This window comes from Culex pipiens, chromosome 3, assembly GCF_016801865.2.
Source record: "Culex pipiens pallens isolate TS chromosome 3, TS_CPP_V2, whole genome shotgun sequence".
In the NCBI taxonomy this organism is placed as follows: Eukaryota; Metazoa; Arthropoda; class Insecta; order Diptera; family Culicidae; genus Culex; species Culex pipiens.
Genome location: NC_068939.1, coordinates 127,097,084 through 127,117,353, shown reverse-complemented (window position 1 = coordinate 127,117,353; position 20,270 = coordinate 127,097,084). Strand labels below are relative to the sequence as shown.

The window sequence follows — 20,270 nt, the reverse complement described above, 5'->3', positions numbered from 1 at the left end:
GGAAATTATCGAATTCGGATTCTTCGACCCCATTTTAGTCAAATTTGATTGGTTGATTGCCTTATAAAATACCAAAAATAAATATTTTTTCCAATATTTTATCGCCACCATGTTGATTTTTAAATTTCTTTACCACTTGAGAGTATTTTAGGGGTCATTTTATGTCGTGGAAACTACTGCCGAAATAGTAATTTTCATGTCCAGCACTAAAATAAAAACCACAAATTGGCTATAACCATATGGTTCGGTAAATGTCCCCCGGGAGAACCTTTCTTCAGGGCATCGGCCACTCCAGGTCACGGGCACCACTGCCGAAATTGCCATTTTTATGTCCTTCTCTTTGAGAGTACCGGCAACTCCAAGTTGAGACCAATATTCCATCCGGGGAGATGGGGGTAAGACGGCCACCCTAAGGGAGAGTCTAATAAAATTTACACAACAGATTGTTTTGATCTCAAATTACGTACATATACCTACATGGTTCTACTACTAGTCCATTAAAGAAATGATATAAATTAGTTGGTCTAAAAACCAACTTTCAATACTTTTCAGCAATTAAAAAAAAATAATTGAAATCGTATATATATTAGATACGCGGGGTAAAACGGCCACCCATGTGGGGTAAGACGGCCAGTGCTATAAATTAACTTAATAACTTTGCTAAATCCACCCAAATACCTACATGGTTAGTTGAAGAGACTTCTCTGAACATCATGACTATTTTGGTTGAAAAAAAATATGTTTCAAATGTGAAGAAAAATGCTGTTTAAAAAATTACATATTTTGGCTCAGTGAATTTCATATTATTGTGAACACATGTTATGAAAAACTGTGATTTTTTACTACAAAACAAACACAGATTGATGCATAATAATTAGTTTGTGTATTTCGATTAGAATAAGTAAATCAAAATTATGTAAACAAAATTAAATTAGCGATTTTTATGAAAAGTTTGATAGGATTTCATACTATTCAATGAGTTTTGCTATATCACAGTAAAAAATATTGTCAAAACGGTAGTTAACAGCATTTGGATTAAAAATTGATAGTTTTATTGAAAATGCTTTAGCGGTATACGCACTTCGGAAGGAACCGGTCAAGAAAAAAATCAAAAGGGCAGCAGTGGCAGCTAGAGCAAGCCAGAGAGGGTGAAGAAAAGCCCCAAGAAATCGCTCCCTCTTCTTTGTTCTGCTGTTCGTAAAGCTGTTTCTTGACCCCTTTCCTTCCGATCAGCGTACTAGCCTTTTTCCTTATCTACAAATATGTCTTAATAGTCAAAAACTGTCAAAAATATAACCTATATCAAATAAAATTTACAAATTACGGGTGGCCGTCTTGCCCCCAATTAAATTATTTTTTTAAACATTTTTTTTGTAAATATCTAATTGCATTTTTAAAACATTTCCGAGGGACATAATCTAGGGAAAACTTCAATTTAACATGAAAAAATATTCGAAGACAGGAAAACATATTGTTATCTAAAAAAATGCCTGAGTTGTAATTTATGAAAATTACATCCAGTTTCAAGTTCAAAAATTATTTGTTTATTTTGAGCTATTTTTATACTATTTCAAACAATATTTATGGCAAAGGTGACTCCATCCCAAGTAACATTTTTAAACCAACTAGCCACCACCAAGTTTTATTGAGGTTTTATTGTAGCATCTTGATTGCTTGATAGTTTTATTTGAGCATTCACCGCAACCAACAAGCAAGAGCTAATTAATAGGTTCTAACAGGGTTTTATGCCTCGGACATAAAACCGGGTGGAAATAAAAGCCGACTGGCTTTCAATAAGGTTTTATGAAAGTTTTAATAGAGGCTTGAAAACCAGATGGCATTGCCAAGCCAAACGGTTTTATCGCATGCTTTGATAAAACCTAGGGTGTTGTAACTGTCAAGTGCCATTAGGCATGTAAAAAGCTCGCTTAAAACCAGAAGCTCCTAAAAGAGCATTTATCGCGGCCAAATAGTAGTGCATAAACATGGCGCTAAACGCGTGCTCTGATTGAATATGATTGACCGCCATCTTGATTGAAAAAAAAAAGAAAGCTGAAAAATTTGATTTAAATTTGATGAAAACACACATTTATGCTAAATTTCTGGTATGATTAATATTGCGATAGATGTTTAAAAATATTTTGAACATTTTTTTCAAAGAATTGCAATAAAATATTTTTTAATATTAAACACTATGATTTTTGATGAAGCGAGTTGATTTTTTTTTGCTCCATCTCATCTACATTGATCAATAAAATTTCAACCGCAGCTGAATTTGAGCCATCAATTGCGAGAAATAAGCTTTCAAATTATTTGGATTACCTCTAATATCTAGTATTTATCATCTCCATTTTGGCAACCATCTCCATAATTTCATTTGGCAAGACGAAGACTATTTTTTGACAAAATAAAACCTATTTGGCATAACCGTTTGAAGACGTATGAAATGTCATTTTTCCATAACTTCTGACTAGGTTTTAACAAAGGTTTTATCAAGGCTTTGAGGAGGTTGTTAGGATTCAGTTGTAAAGCCTTGAACTCCTATGTAGGTTTTATAAATAGGCCGTAACAACCTTTTGCGGAGGTCCTTTTGGGTTTTAAGTGGGGTATATCAAGGTTCTGGGGAGTTTGTTACGACTAAGGGGTTTTAATGTTGGTTTTGGCTGATAGGTTTTATAGCGGTTGTGACAGCTTTGATAAAGCCTAAAATGTTACATGGGATATGCATTATTTAGCATGAGGAACAGTATTGCTAAACATTTTATTTGTTTATTGTTTATTCGTCAAGCTTATGTAGACTACTTACAATTTTCTTACATACTAGATATTATTTCTATTGTACAGATTTTTTCGTAGTTCCATTAGTATATTTATTAAAACAGTGGGGTGGCCGTCTCACCCCGCCTGGCCGTCTTACCCCTAGCTCCCCCAATTGAACCCAACCCCATTGCCCCAAATCATTGCGGTAAATCTTCATGAGGAAGTAAGATAACTAATTTGTATAGATATGTATTACAGTATAAATTGTATATGTAGATTTGTATGGAAATTTGAAACAACGGTCCCAAACCAACTGTTAATAAAACACGTGGTTTTTCGCTAAATATGAACCAAGTATGAACGACAGCTCTGTTTATACAATACCGCTCACTCTAGCGTTTGGCATAACTATTGCACAAGAACAACAAATAACATTTTTTTTAATCCACATGTCAACCCATTCAAATGACATTGATATCCCTCTTGTCATCGATATTATTCCGAACGCTTCAGTTTAGTTTGCATCGAACACAATTTTTTTTCTGACTTTTCATGTGGCCAATTAGGGGTTTACCGGCAAGGGCTATCGGCCTAAGGGTGCTTGAAGCTGAAAATGTCACCCCTTTTACTTTAAGGAAGTAAGAATTTAGAATGCATGCAAATAAAAGTGCGACCGGATGTCGTAATTTTCTTGAAAGCAATTGATATTAATTCGGGATATTATTTGAACTCTTGATTGTATAAATGCACAAAACACTTTAGGTGGTATCGTTTACATTTACCTAATATGTTTGGAAATATTTAGGGGACAATAAATAACATATTTGCCATAGAAGTTTTGAACAAAACCATTTTAATATTTTTTTCATTTATAGTGTGACAGCAATTTAATAATACTAAGGTAACTTTACAATAGGACGCAACATTGAGCGTTTTTAAGATTACCTTAGACAACAACTTGGTTGCAAAACAATCAAACAAAAGGCATTTTCTCCATGTTTTCGTTGATTTTATAATTTAAACATAATTTTAAATTCAAAAGAAATTTTTGATATGGCTTAAAACAACAACGACATTTCTGACAAAAAAGTTCAAAGCATTGTATAAAAAACTAACTTAATCCACCTATGTGGTTGATGCCTTCCTCACTTTATACCAACAATGGGTAATATTGGTTTGGACACATATTTCAGCTATTTTTTAAGGTCCAGAAAAATAAGTACACAGATATAACTTAAGTTGTCATCGAGACAGGGTTGCCAGATTTTCAATTATGTTGACTCGTTGGAAAGGTCTCTTGATTATCGAACCAACGATGGGTCGGATGATGGTTCCGGACATCGTTTACATACATTTAAGTGAGATCCGGCTTCAAAAAAGTACATAAATATCACTTAAGTGGTCATAACTCGAGACAGGGTTGCCAGATCTTCGATGTTGTGGACTCATTGGAAAGGTATCTTGATTACCTAACCAACGATGGGTCGGATGATGGATCCGGACATCGTTTACATACATTTAAGTGAGATCCGGCTTCAAAAAAGTACATAAATATCACTTAAGTGGCCATAACTCGAGACAGGGTTGCCAGATCTTCGATGTTGTGGACTCGTTGAAAAGGTCTCTTGATTACCTAACCAACGATGGGTCGGATGATGGATTCGGACATCGTTTACATGCATTTAAGTGAGATCCGGCTTCAAAAAAGTACATAAATATCACTTAAGTGGTCATAACTCGATACAGGGTTGCCAGATCTTCAATATTGTTGACTCGTTGGAAAGGTCTCTTGATTACCTAACCAACGATGGGTTGGATGATGGATCCGGACATCGTTTACATACATTTAAGTGAGATCCGGCTTCAAAAAAGTACATAAATATCACTTAAGTGGTCATAACTCGATACAGGGTTGCCAGATCTTCAATATTGTTGACTCGTTGGAAAGGTCTCTTGATTAGGGGTCATGCATAAACCACGTGGCCTTTTTTTGGAGAATTTTTGACCCCCCCCTCCCCCCTCATGGTTTTTCGTGGTTTCACGCCAACCCCCCCCCCCCCCCCCCCTATATGGCCACGTGGCTTTTTCCTCCCAGGTGAAAAATCATTAAAAAACAAAATAAGTATAGATTTCAAAAATGTTTATCCACAAATGATGTACCGTCAGTGGAGGTGACTTTTGGTCAAAAAACGATATTACTGTTGTTATTTTAACACAATTAAAAACATTGCAAATTACATCGAAATAAATATTGTTGGGGAATTTACTAACATTTTCCCAGAATATGGCTAGTATAATCACACCGTTCATAAATGCCAATCGTTTTAAAATTAACTCAAACTCACCCTTTAGAGGGGGTGACATTGGGTCAAACAGAAAACATTTTAATTTGTGTAGGTGCTGTAACACCATTAAAACCAATTTCATAATATATGTAAAAAAAACAGAAATTCACTTAAAAGTGTGAAAAAAGTATGATATCACAAAGTTTAAGGTAAATGATAACAGTATAACAATTTATTGAAATGGTACAGAAAGTAAAAAATACTCTCAACAAAACAAGCAACTTAGTAAAACATATGTATTCAAAATTATGGAATTGCAGTGCAATGGAGCACCGGATTCGAGTGGTAGAAATGACAGTTCTCCTATAAGGAATACATTGTAGAAAAAAGCAAAAACTGCTCGAATGGAAGTGCTCCATTAATTGCATCCAGAATAAATATGCTTTAAGAAATAAAGCTATTTTGATATATAAACAGCATTCATGATTTAATTTGAATGCGCTTAAAATATTCCCTTAAAATCGAAATTAATTAAATAGGAAAGTTTTGTTTCAGGAAAAAAATATTTTCATTTTATTTTAAGGAAAATATCTAGTTATGAAAGCTCCTAGTTAATATTTATTTTATTCCAAACATTCATAAAAATCCAAACTAAAGCAACTTTTCTTTTAAATTAAGCATGATTGATTCCAATGATTCAGTGTGTCCAAAAAGTCGAGCTGTTTAATTTTTTTCTCCATACAAGAATCAGAGACAGGGACAAACATTCAATATTACGACCTTTTGAAATGTTAGTCTTAATTTTTTTTTGAAAATATTGATTTCGAAAAGATCGGAAAATTTCACGAAAGTTTTATTTATAAACATTGAAAATCGCACCATTAGTTGCTGAGATATCGACATAAGAAAATTATGGGTTGTTTGGGTAGTAAACATCCATTTTTCTGTTTTAAAACCTTTGCATGGCAATATCTTAGCAACAAAGCAACAAAGAATTTTCTCAGCATTTCAAAAATATTTTTTTTAATTAGGCAAATAGGGCACTAATTTTTTTAAATTAATAACTGCAACTAATTTAGAAAAAAGTTACCTAAAAATAGCTATAACTTGCAAACGGTGCACTTTATGAAAATTTCACTAATGTACTTTTAGATTGCAAATTCGATTTTACATCGAAAAATAAAATTGAAATTAAGTTGCGGTCAATACTTCGATTTTTTTTTAATCAGTATTGATTCAACAATTCATAACTCAAACAACGATTTTTTGCCCGTTCTGAAAATTTCTGAAAAGTTGGCAAAATAAAAAAAAATAAAAATAGTGTTTTTTGCAAATAATGTTTTAGTGACAAAAAGTGAAATTAAAAATCAGCAAAGTAAATTACCATTAATCATTTTTTTCAGTGTAGTCCTTATCCCTACCTACAACTTTGCCGAAGAAACCAAATCGACCAAAAATTTCTTCAAAAGATACAGATTTTTTTAATTTTAATTGCTGCCAAATTTGTATGGAAAACTATATGGACAAACTAATGATGTCAAATGGCTTGGGCACCAAAAAAGGTTTCAGACGGACTAAAAAAATCAAAAAATTAAAATTTAAGAATAAAGACCGATTTTGTATAGAATTGCTCGAAAATCGATTTCGTGTCTTTGGAAAAGTTGTAGACAACGCGCTAAAAATCATTCTTTTAGTCATGGACATCCAAATTGTTTAAGTCTTACTTTTACTTTAAATTGATTTTGCTATCGACTACGTGTTTTGATAAATTTAAAAAAGATTAAGCTAAAATTTGGAATTTATTTAACATTTTTTTTCAGTTGTTGAAATAGGCAATTATCTACGATTTAAGATTTTTGATCCAACTTTTGGTTTGGTTTGGACAAAGTTTGCTTGAAGCTCGTTTTTTTTCTCTAAAAATCTAAAATGTTTTCCCATGTTTCTCTTTGGCTCAAGAGATGGTCCCTATTAACATAAAAAAATACCTTCAACTTTGACGATGGATAGTAAACGTGTATTTTATGAAATGTTATGTAATATAACAATCCGAATAGTGTAACCCATTTTTCGTTACTGGTTATTTTTTAATGTTAGACGTTTCACTTGCAAATGAGGTAGTGAAACTGAAATTTTGCGCGATAATCCTGAAATTGGGGTTTTTAGTTTCTTTGAACTTAAAAAAATATTGCATGAGAGAGGAGATACAAGATATCTTGAGTTTGTTTCAAGTGTCAAAAGGAAATCTTTCGATTAAGATTCTTCGATCACTTATAGGACCAGCTACGGTAATTAGCTAAGATCTGAGATTTTGAAAAAAAATTTCGCAGAGAATCATTTCTAGACACTTAATTTATAATACATATTTAGTTTTTTGCCTTGTTACGAAGTCTTATAAAATTGTCAGCAATATTTATTTTTTAAGTTGTTCCAAAATAGAACCATCGAAGACTACATCTACTTTCAATGCAAATTTGCAAGCACATTTTTAGCTACTTGATACCATCAACAAAAAAATGAAATTGTGTTTGCATTTTGGTACGCATTTTGCCTTCCTCACCTTACTGAGGAAAGGCTATAATATCACTCGAAAACTGAACTTCTCAATTAGACCTCCTAGACCCACCTTCATGTATACCTATCGACTCAGAATCGAATTCTGAGCAAATGTCTGTGTGTGTGTGTGTGTGTGTGTGTGTGTGTGTGTGTGTGTGTAGGGATGTGGGTCTGTGCACCAAAAAATATGCACTTGATTATCTCGGCACTGGTTTAACCGATTTGGACCGTTTTGGTCTCATTCGATTCGTCTTGGGGTCCCATAAGTCCCTATTGAAAATTTTGATATTTAGTAAAGTACTTCAAAAGTTATGCTAAAAAAACGATTTTGACTAAAGTCCGGAAGATTGTAAAAAGGGTGGTTTTTGCAACAAACCCCAGCATGTTATACATTTTTAGAAAGGTATTTAAAAGACCTTTCCAACGCGACCAAAACATTGAAGATCTGACAACCCTATCAAAAGTTATTAGCAATTAAGTGTTATTTATGCACTTTTTGGAAGCCGGATCTCAGATATCACGATGAAAACGTTGTCCGGATCTATCATGCAACCCGTCGTTGAACAGGTAATCAAAAGACCTTTCCAACGCGTCCAAAACATTGAAGATCTGACAACCCTATCAATTATAAGCACTTAAGAGTTATTTATACACTTTTTGGAGGCTAGTTCTCAGATATTTAGATGAAAACGTATTCCAATTATATCATGTGACCTATCTTTGGATGGGTAATTTAAAGACCTTCCCACGAGCGTGTCTATTTTGGATAGCATTACCCTTTGAATGAGAGGAAGGCACCAACCACCTAAGGGTGGATTAAGTAACGTTTTTTAGGGTATATTAACTTTGGATACTGTCACTTTATTTTTTAACAGCTTTTAAACTTTTGCAAAACGTTGTTACATGAGTATTTAAAAGTGTACATTCAATTACAGGCTCAAAGTATTGATATATATATATATATATATATATATATATATAATTCAATATTGAATTGGAAAATATTATGACATTGAAATATAAGTAATAATTTTAAACACATTAATTGTATGGTTTTGAAGTGTAACAAAAAATGTAAGCATATAAGTAAATTCGAAGCGCGTATTTTTTTGTTTTTTTTTTTTTTAAGAAAAGATTTTTTTTTGAAGGCCACGTGGTCAGCCGTCGACCCCCCCCCCCTCCCCCCATGGCTTTTCATGGTTTTTTTCGGTCGGATTTCGGACCCCCTCCCCCCCCCCTTAAGGAGACCACGTGGTTTATGCACGACCCCTTACCTAACCAACGATGGGTAAGATGATGGATCCGGACATCGTTTACATACATTTAAGTGAGATCCGGCTAACTTGAGACAGGGTTGCCAGATCTTCAATATTGTGGACTCGTTGGAAAGGTCTCTTGATTACCTAACCAACGATGGGTCGGATGATGGATCCGGACATCGTTTACATGCATTTAAGTGAGATCCGGCTTCAAAAAAGTACATAAATATCACTTAAGTGGTCATAACTCGAGACAGGGTTGCCAGATCTTCGATGTTAAGGACTCGTTGAAAAGGTCTCTTGATAACCTAACCAACGATGGGTCGGATGATGGATTCGGACATCGTTTACATGCATTTAAGTGAGATCCGGCTTCAAAAAAGTACATAAATATCACTTAAGTGGACATAACTCGAGACAGGGTTGCCAGATCTTCGATGTTAAGGACTCGTTGAAAAGGTCTCTTGATTACCTAACCAACGATGGGTTGGATGATGGATCCGGACATCGTTTACATGCATATAATTGAGATCCGGATATATGTGAAAACACATTTTTATACATAACTTTTGAACTACTTATCGAAACTTCAAACAATTCAATAGCGATGTATGGGACCCTAAACCAAGTCGAATGCAACTGGTTCGATCAAAATCGGTTCAGCCAGTGCTGAGAAAACTTGGCAAGATTTTTGAACACATACATACATACACACACACACATACACACACACACACACACACACACACACAGACATTTGTTCAGTTTTCGATTCTGAGTCGATATGTATATATGAAGGTGGGTCTTCGAGCTTTTAATAAAAAGTTCATTTTTAGAGCAGGATTATAGCCTTACCTCAGTGAGGAAGGCAACATTGTATGAACATTTTATAAAAACTGATATTTTGTTGTTAATGATGAAACCATGCATTTTTGTTTAAGAAGTGTTAGTGTTAGTGTTTTGTTAGTAATTTTGATTAAAACTGTCTTTAGTAATCGAAAGAATCTAGAAAAAGGCAGTTTTTTTCAAACTTTGAATTTAATATACTTAAAATATTCTGCGAAACAGGCTAATATTGTTAGATAATCCCCATCTGATATTTGAATTGTACGACAAATTCATTTAATTGTGTTGCACACCTATAGAAATTTTATGTTAACATCGAATGTTCAAAAATCAGAACCAAATCTAGCATCAATAAAATTACATTTGTTTACCCATTGTAGAACTTTTGATATTGAACCCCCACGAAAACACACACAAACTGGTTCCGTGCATCAATAGGATCGATTCTTTATTTCGGAACACCTGGCCAGATGTCCCGACATGGCATGACTTTCGGATGGAACCTACCCCACCAAAAACGTGTCCTTTGTCCCGTGATTTTTGTGACAAAAGTTATATGCATTTTCTGAGCTTTTTTCTCTCCAATAAAAGATCCTCCAAACTGTATAATTGGCTTTGATCGCTGCTGCTGCTGCTGCCTTTTGAGTGGGCCCATTGTGTCCTCTAATTTGACATAATTGGTGATCTGAGGAGTAGAAAGGAAGGTTCCCATTCATGCAAGAAGTAATTTATGACACATGCGCGCACGGCTTGGCTTGCACGAAGAATGCAAGGATTATTGTAACTTTGGGTCCTTTTTTGAACGCCGAAGGGCAAAAAGTGTTGTTTCGATTTGCAGCTTGAGTGCGATAGCGAATCAACAATGCACACACGCACGCACTCCCAGCACAATTGTTTGACCGAGAAACCTAAAGTCCTTTGAGGATCTCTGAAAAAAAGTCTTACCAAATTGTAAGAACGTACAAAAGGACGCAACGCAACGCGATTTGTTGCGTTTTGAAGCACGTGATCGTTTAGAAAGAGAAGAAGCGATACGATCGGAACCGTGAGCGAAAAGGACACCGCCATAACCATGAGGGGAAAAAAGTGGGAGGAGCTTCCTCTCAGCAAAAAAAAGGACTATCTCTCCTGAAAGGGACGAGTTCTAACGTTGTCCCTACCTTTTGCCCAGGGCAGATTCAATTTTAAATTTTCAACCCCTGAAGTGTGTGTCGTTTGTTGCTTTGGCCTTCATCTTTTCAGCATCATTATTTGCTTTAATTCTATTGAATTTTGAATTTAACGCCAAATAAAAAGCACTTATAATGGTCGGATGAGCGAAACAATTTGTGCCCTTGTTCGAGAGGGCGGACAAATCGAGGATCGAGGACGGTAACAAATTTGTGACAGGGAGGTGTTCGGAGCAGATGGTTTAGCGGACACGATTCGGCGACAAAATCTGGAACTTGGGCATGAACTACCAAAAAACATACCTTGTTATGAGTATAATAATTTTATCCAAATGCATAACCGATTTTATTTCAATCCGGTTTGATTATAGGTGGGGCTAGTGATTTTTCGCGATTTCACGGAAGCCACGTAATCCGTGAAATTCGCCCCTGGCCGTGAAATGCCGCGAAATTTGAAATATTCAATTGATAAATTGTTACTCAGTTCATCTGAGTTCATTTTTTTTAAATTGAAACATTTTAAAAGATTTTTACAATCAAAACAGTATTTCATTTCAGATCTACAACTATTTTTAAAGATTTTGCTCATTAGAATTTTCAACAAAAAGCAGATAGTTTCTTTATTCCTCAAAATTTCAAAAAGATTTTAAAAGAACATTAACCAACTTCTTTGAAAGAAAACGCTTAAAAATAGCTTCTTTATTTCTAATTTTATTGTTAAATTTATTTTAATCAATCGACGATATTAAATAACGATGAACAAAACCCAATTAAATATTTTGAATATAAATTAATGTGTTTAATTCAATTGATTAGTAAAATAATACATATTGAAACCATATTTGTTAACCATTTTGCAATGTATTATATTTATTCTTCAATTATCATTAAATGTAAAAACTGCTTTTTATGATGTTCTGCCTGAACTTTATTAAAAAACTAAAAAAAAAACTAAAAAATTAAGGAAAGCAAAACTAATATTTATTGCACTTATTTTAATGATTCTAGTTTTGATGAATTAGAGGTTCAGAAAGTGCTTCGTGTTGGAGGTTAAATACCAGCAGATTAATATTATAAAATCTAAATAAAATAAAAACAGCTTGACATTTTTTCTTGACTTTTTATTTATTAGGTCCTATAAACAAATGTTAACATAGAGTGTATCCCTTTCACACCTTATGTCAATGTGCTTTCTAGTAAGCGGTCCCAAGATTAATCCAATACGTGTTTTTTTTTTAAATAAACAATATGGGTCAGAAATTCACGTGGTTGAAATATTTGCAAAAAAAAAAACACATGTTCTGTATTCAAAAATTTAGTATTCGACTAAATTTTATCAGGATTGCTCAAAATGATCTTTTTCTAGTTCAAAAAAAAAAATGAAATGAAATATTCCAGCTGTTTCTCATCAACGCGATACCTGCCTGATATATGGCGTCGCTGTGTTCATCAAGCTTTCATAGCATGCTAAGGAAAATTTGATGCTTTTTGGGGGAAAACCGTTTATTCCGGAGACATCAGATTGTTTGCCGATGCGCCAGGTCTAGGGACAACGAATCCATATGCTCTCTTCGGGAAAAGTGTTCTCCAGACCATTTTCCATAGGCCTGACCATACCAGAAGTTGGAGCGTTATTTTCCCAGACCTGTAGGAGCGCTTGAACAAAAAGTCCAAATTTCCCATAGTAATTCCCATGTAAACTTTAACCCTGATGCGCGCAGCCAGTTTACAACCAAATGCCCTAATATTTGGCATGAGAACCCCTAAGGGTATGCCCTTCAAGGGGAACCATACTAAAACTTGATCGGAGATTTTTTTTTCAAAAACGTACCCACCCTAATATGCATATATTTCAATCATGAGTACAAATATAGCTGTTTTCATGTTAGCAGTACCAAAGTTATGCAACTGTAAGAATTTATAATTCTGGAGTTTTTTTTTAAAAGGACCAATAAACCAAATTTCCATTTTTTCCTTTTTGGTTTTTTTTTGAACCGCCCTGAGTCAGGGGTATTGAAAAACACCCAAAAAGCAAAAACTGAAAATTTGGTTTATTGGTCCTTTTTAAAAAAAACTCCAGAATTGATCTAAACTTTAGTAAATTGTACTTAACTAAAATGATGATTTATAATAATAAATCAATAATCAAACTTTTTTTTTTGAAAATAGGCATGCGTGGTTTTATCAGCAACTCTGGAGTTTTTTTTAAAAGGTCCAATAAACCAAATTTTCAGTTTTTGCTTTTTGGGTGTTTTTTTAATATCCCTGGCTCAAGGCGGTTTCAAAAACACCCAAAACGCAAACGAAACTATTGGCACTACGCCCCCCGGGGCATGGCCTTCCTCTAACGTGGGATTTCTGCTCCAGCGCCTCTGACGAGACAGGAGAAACCGGGACCGACGTTTTACTTCACCATCCGATAGAAGCTCAGTGGATAAGGCGGGAATCGAACCCGCGTCTCATAGCATCATCGGGATCGGCAGCCGAAGCCGCTACCCCTGCGCCACGAGGCCCACCCAAAACGCAAAAACTGGAAATTTGGTTCATTGGACCTTTTCAAAAAAAAAAAAAAAACTCCAGAACTGTAAACAAATCCATTATTATGTTTTGGTCAACTATTTTAGTAATTAATATGGCAAATTGGCATCAATATTACTTTTATCATTTTTATGTTAACAGTTGACACGTTTTATTTGATATTTTTTTGGAAATATGAGATTGAAAGTCTGTTAATTTATTTGTTTACAGTGCCCTCTTTAATCTTTATATATATTATTAGACTTACACCATGCATCAGAACATCAAATATCGGTTAAATTTGATATAAAAAACAACAGTTTTCCTACAGTGGACCCGGGTTCACAATCGGATTATGGACCCGGGACCACTATCGAGAAATTAAAAAGAGAGATGTGAGCCGGTTACATGGAGTTAAACTTTCGCAACTGTCATGGGAAACTTCACAGAAGCTTGACAGAAAGTTTAACTCCATGTTGCACTTTTAATTTCTCGATAGGAAAAGGGGGTCCATAACTGGCAAAAACACTTTTTTTTCAAATGGCTATTTTTCTGCACAAAAGCAAATAATTGATGAAACAAATAGTCAGAATTGTTCAAAAGACTTCAGATTTCATTGTGTTGTACAAAGTGTTATGAAATAGTGCTTAAAATATTGAATAATTGTGAAAAATGCTCGTCGATTCTACTAGGGGGTTTTCTAATGGTTCAAATACCCTATATCGTTGGTAACAAAATTCAACACATTAAAAAGCTCAATTAGTCCCATATGATTATAAGTATGGTTGGTAATTATTCGCGATTTTGCGGACAGCGTGAAATTCCAAAATACCCTCGAAATTCCGTTAAATTCAAGGATTTTTTTTAAATCTTATCTAATTGAACACAAGCGCAGCCAGGCCTACTGCGTTGTGTTAACCGCAGAGAGAATTATGAGAAAGGATCACATTTCACATACATTGGCTAATAATTATAATTTTTAGGGGGCAGAGGGATTGGGGAATGGAAAAGTGGGGAAAGTGAACGGAGCGAGGGGTATTTAATTTATAATATTATAACATAGATGATACTTCTGGTAAATAATGATAGAAAGCTCTCACCAAGAAACAGAAAATCTTCAACAAACAGCTCAAATCTACAAAAGACACAGTCAGCTGGTATCCCGTTCGTCAGATCCCAGGTTCTTCTCAGGAGACAGGCCGATCGGATGACGTGGGAGTGCTCCTTTTGCACCGAATATGTCCGCTCCCAATAAATGTATCTGGATGTTTCGCTGGTTCTAACGGAGAAGTTACACTTATGACCTCTTTCGGAAACTGTAGAACAATCTTTTCACAAAGAGAAGTAAACTTTTTGCAAAAAACAGAAAGTTGAAAAAACAACAGCTTTATAATTGTCCAGATGCACTGTGAACCGTCGAATATCGCGCAGCCGTGAAATTCAACGATTTTCTTAAACGAAATTTTAAAATATCAAAATTTCACAAATATTTATACCCGTCGATTTTTTAAATTTTAATTAGTTTTCAATTAAAGAACGTGATAATTTACTAATTGAACTCTTGCAGATATTCGTGGGCAGTAATAAGAATATAATGGAGAACAAACATTCAAATAAAAATGTTACAACATTTAACAAGGAGTTAATTCTATGAATACCTAATTGGGTTAAAATGGAACCATTCGAATAAAAAAACATGTTACAACTATTTACCTTTTTTTCATTTTGAATATTTTTAAATAATGTTTAGATCAAGATAAACAAATTTAGACATGTTGAGGATAACTAAATTGATTTTTTTATGCAATGATATTTTTTAAATAAAGAACTGAGTGCAAGGCAAGTTTGAGTTTTTTAACATAATTAAAAATATGGGGACATGCATTTTATACTGTTACAACTTGATGACACTTATATTTAATTTTAAACAATCAACAAAAAAGAACAATCAATCAAATATTAAGCCAAATTTTCTGATTCCCTTTGAAAAAAGTAACAATAAATGGTAACAGTAATGACACTGTTAAAGAAAACAAATACAAATAAATCCATGAGAAACATTTTTCATTCCAATGTACATTAACTATTTCTAATCGGTGGTTTAAAATCTCAAAATTTGGAAAATCTTCAAGGGACTGGGATTAGTGAAAGCAAACAGAATATAAAATTAAATAATTTAGGTAATCTGTTTGAAGTTTCCAGTTTCCATCGAAGTAAGGAGAATTTTGCAAAAACAGAGTTCGTCATCTTGGGCATTAATTTATTTTGTCCCCTTTTAGTTGAATACTTACTAAATTCTGTGTAATAACAATTTGACTGCTAATTTATTTTGACAGTACAATTCCAAAAGGAAATTCAAAATTCAGACTTAGACAATGCAAGATTTATTGAAATGGGCTTTAAAATATTGTAATTTTTTTAAACATCAGCTTTTTACTGAAATATTTTCAATTTTTCCCTAAAATTCCCACGAAATTTGATGATATATATACAAAACGATACGAAATATTTTTGATTTTGACATTTTCGGCCCGAAAAATAACCAAGCATTGATGATTAATTTATAATTAACGGTAAAAAATCGCTCCGTGGAATTTTATGTTTTCGAATTATGGTTCCCGACAAAATTACTTTTCATTATCGTGAAAAATCACTAAGCCTAATTATAAGGAAAAATATACGTAATAAAATTTATCTTCCCCAGCATGTTATTTATTTTCATCTTTGTGTTTTCCGTTCTTCATACAATTTCAATGAAATTAGATGTAAAATTAACTGAAGCAATCCAAACAAAACTATATTTAAAATAGTCCTACTTGATAAAATATGTACAATAATAAATCCCCCTAATTTCTAAGGGAATTTGAAGGGGGTTGAAGGGGAGACAAAACTATAAAATAAAAGCCAAAGTATTTATGTCACAGACATAACCGGAATGGCGTAGACTACGTAAAGTTTTGATATCTGGACATAGAGTTTTCCATAGCTTAATTTTGAAGAATTTTTGGTCAGCGAACGACTGGACAACGCGTACCATAGGTACTTCAAGTACCGTAGGTATAAAATAGACCCACCAAGTGGACCTTTAGCCTCTTGTTCAGTAACTCCGATACCCTGGCCTCCCCGCGGCGCTGGCCGGGATACTAGTAACCATTGGAGAGATCGGGTAACCAACCCCGGTGGGAACTTTGGTAGTATGCTGACAGGGTAAGGGGGGCTCCACCCTCTTCGGAGGATGTAGCTGTACCGTTAGGCTTCGAGACAAAAGTCCCCGTTACGGTGTCGAGAGAAAACCGCAGCTGGGTCCCGGAAGCTGCAAGGTGGCAGCCCCACCCCGAGACTAGGTATTCGCAGCCCTGGTTAGGCGGCATACCGAAGCGAAACACCAACTCAGAAAAACAAAAGAAGAAATTCAGGACGGATAAATCGGCATCAGACCAGGCGATGTAAAAAGGACAACGATTGGAAACTCGGTACCTGGAACGTTCGAACTCTCCAAGATCCTGCACGTGCTGGCCTTCTTGCCCGGGAGCTGCACAAGCTGAACGTGCATGTGGCCGCCATCCAGGAAGTTCGATGGCCCGGTCATGGAGAGCGAGAATTCACGGCGGTGGACCCCATCGCCAACACCTCTTTCAAGTACCACATCTACTACAGTGGCGGCGAAAAGGCGATGCACGGAGTCGGTTTTGTAGTGATTGGGGATCAGAAGAACCGAGTCATCAAGTGGAAGGTGGTGAATGACCGGATCTGCGTGTTGAGAATAAAGGGCAAATTCTTCAACTACAGCCTGATCAACATCTACGCGCCGACAAACGACAAGCCCGATGACGATAAAGACGCTTTCTACGAGCGTCTCGACAAGACCTATGGAGAGTGCCCAAGACATGACGTGAAGATAGTCATCGGAGACGCAAACGCGCAGGTCGGAAGGGAAGCCTTCTTCCATCCGGTCATCGGCAAGGAGAGCCTTCATCCTCGCACGAATGACAACGGCCTACGTTTGGTCAATTTCGCCGCAGCCAGAGGAATGGCTATCTGTAGCACCTTCTTTGCGCGCAAGAACATTCGGAAGCACACCTGGCGCCACCCAAATGGCGAATCGTGCACTCAAATCGATCACGTTTTGGTGGATGGTCGACACTTCTCGGACGTGATGGACGTCCGATCGTACAGAGGACCGAACATCGACTCTGATCACTTCCTGGTAGCGTGCAAGATCCGAGCTAGGCTGTCGAACGTGTTGACCCCGCGGACTGCGAGGATAGCGCGGTTGAACGTCCAGCGCCTCGCGAGCAGCGACGTTGCTGCAGAGTACAGTCGGAAGCTCGACGAGCGGATCAACGAGGACGCGCCTACAGGTAACCTGGATGAGCAATGGGGAGCCCTCCAGAGCATCGTCAACACAACGGCTACCGAAGTGATCGGCACGACCAGAGGACGCAAACCCAAAGGGTGGTTCGATGCGGAGTGCCAGCGAGTGACGGACGAGAAGAACGAGGCCAGAAAGCGTATGCTGGTGAAGGGTACGCGCCGAAACTGTGAGCGATACAGTGAGCTGCGAAGAGCTGAGAAACGAACCCACCGCCGAAAAGAACGGGAGTACGACGAGAGAGTACTTGCCGAAGCTCAAGCACAGTACAACGCGAATGATAAGCGGAGGTTTTATGCAACTGTCAACGGTGTAAGAAAGAAAGCGACGCCTTCCCCTGTTATGTGCAACGACAGGGAAGGTAACCTGTTGACAGATAAGACAGCGGTAGCGGCCAGGTGGAAGGAGCACTTCCAACAGCTGTTGAACGGTGAGACGCGAGAGGGAATCGTCGAGGACAGGATGAACGTTGAGGATGATGGAATAGCTGTGGACCCGCCTACGTTGGAGGACGTGGAAAAAGCCGTAAAGGAGCTCAAGAACGCGAAATCCGCGGGAAAGGACGGACTTCCGGCCGAACTTTTCAAGCACGGGAGCGCGCGGATGATCGAGATTCTGCACCAAATCGTCCAGCGAATTTGGTGCGAAGAACAGCTTCCGACCGACTGGTTAGACGGGCTCATCACCCCAATCTACAAGAAAGGGCAAAGACTCGATTGTGCCAACTATCGAGGCATCACAATCCTCAACTCAGCGTACAAAGTACTATCCCGAATCCTGTGGAGCAAGCTGAGACCCTTGACCGAGACCTTTGTCGGCGAATACCAGTGCGGTTTTCGAGCGGGTCGGTCAACGACGGATCAGATGTTCACTCTGCGACAAATCCTCGACAAGTTCCGGGAGTACAACCTGCAAACACACCATTTGTTCATCGACTTCAAGGCGGCGTACGATTCAGTCAAAAGAAACGAACTTTGGAAAATTATGCTAGAACACGGCTTTCCGGCGAAGCTAATTAGACTGATTCGTGCAACGCTCGACGGAGCAAAATCAAGCGTGCGAATAGCCAACGAGACATCTGAAGCTTTCGTTACGTTGGATGGATTGAAGCAGGGCGATGCTCTCTCGAACTTACTGTTCATCATAGCGTTGGAGGGTGCTGCTCGAAGGGCAGGCGTGCAAAGAAACGGAACACTCATCACTAAATCGCACATGCTGCTTGGATACGCTGACGACATCGACATCATTGGTATCGACCGTCGGTCAGTGGAGGAGGCGTTCGTCCCTTTCAAGCGGGAAGCTGCGAAGATCGGACTGACCATCAACACTGCCAAGACCAAGTATCTGGTTGCTGGCAGAGCGCGTGGCAGTGCAGGTGATGGTGTTTCGGAGGTGGAAATAGATGGAGAAAGATATGAGGTGGTGGATGAATTTGTATATCTTGGTACACTTGTGACGTGCGACAACGATGTGAGCTGCGAAGTGAAACGGCGGATTAGAGCTGCAAACAGGGCCTTCTACGGTCTTCGTAGCCAGCTAAGGTCCCGCAGCCTAAGGACGCTTACGAAAATCATGCTGTACAGGACCTTGATACTCCCTGTAGCTCTTTACGGTCACGAGTCGTGGACGCTAAAGGAGGCTGACCAGAGAGCACTTGGGGTCTTCGAGCGGAGAATCCTGCGTACTATCTTCGGCGGCAAGCAAGTAGGAGACCGGTGGCGCAGGCGCATGAACTTCGAGCTGTACCAAGACTACAAACATGCTGATATCGTAAAAGTCATCAAGCACGACAGGCTGAAGTGGGCTGGACATGTAGCCAGAATGTCGGACGAGCGGGCGGCTAAAACGATATTCAGCAGCGAACCCGGACGGGGTCGTCGGCTTCGTGGAAGGCCTCGTACGCGTTGGCTGTGTGCAGTCGACGAAGATGCAAGAGCGGCCAACATTGTGGGCGACTGGAGACGAGCGGCCCAAGATCGAGCATCCTGGAAATCTTCGATTAGTTCAGCGTTGGGTCGATAGACCTGTTGCTGATAAAGTAAAGTAAAGTAAGTAATTTTGAAGAATTAGCTAGATACTTCGAAAACATTAACGGAATAATCGTGAATCGTGAGATGGGGCGCCCGACACCCTTAATTAAAAAACAAAAAAAAAAATGCGCGATGATTCACCCGTGTAAACAAACACTGTTGATAAATAAAACAATAATAAATAAAACAACAATTCATCAAAATCGGATGCACAGCAAGATCTCATGAACAAAAAAAATCAAAAAACCAACCAAACAGTGCTAACCAAAATCAAAGTTGACGGAGTGGAAAATCTATTTAATTGAAGCGCTATGAAACCATTCATCTTCATCATTAGCCGTTGGGACCCTCTTTCCTTGTGTCCCAAAATGCAATAATAATAGCAACCGTGCACGTATTCTGCGTGGAAAAAAAATCCTATAAATACTCGGCGAACATAATAAATTATATATTTACCTCCAGTGTACCGTTTAAGGTAC

General features: G+C 37.2%; 2 protein-coding genes across 2 annotated transcripts in view; one reads left to right on the top strand and one right to left on the bottom strand.

Annotated features, from left to right (window-relative positions):
• Positions 1–20,270, bottom strand: part of LOC120414391 (5'-nucleotidase domain-containing protein 1) — a 313,824-nt gene that overhangs the window by 176,803 nt on the left and 116,751 nt on the right. The gene's annotated exons all lie outside the window — the stretch shown is intronic.
• LOC120414401 (uncharacterized) lies at positions 615–19,783 on the top strand. The gene is made up of 2 exons (XM_039575578.1): positions 615–621; positions 16,890–19,783. Exons 1-2 carry the CDS (start codon positions 615–617, stop codon positions 19,781–19,783), a joined length of 2,901 nt encoding a protein of 966 aa, XP_039431512.1.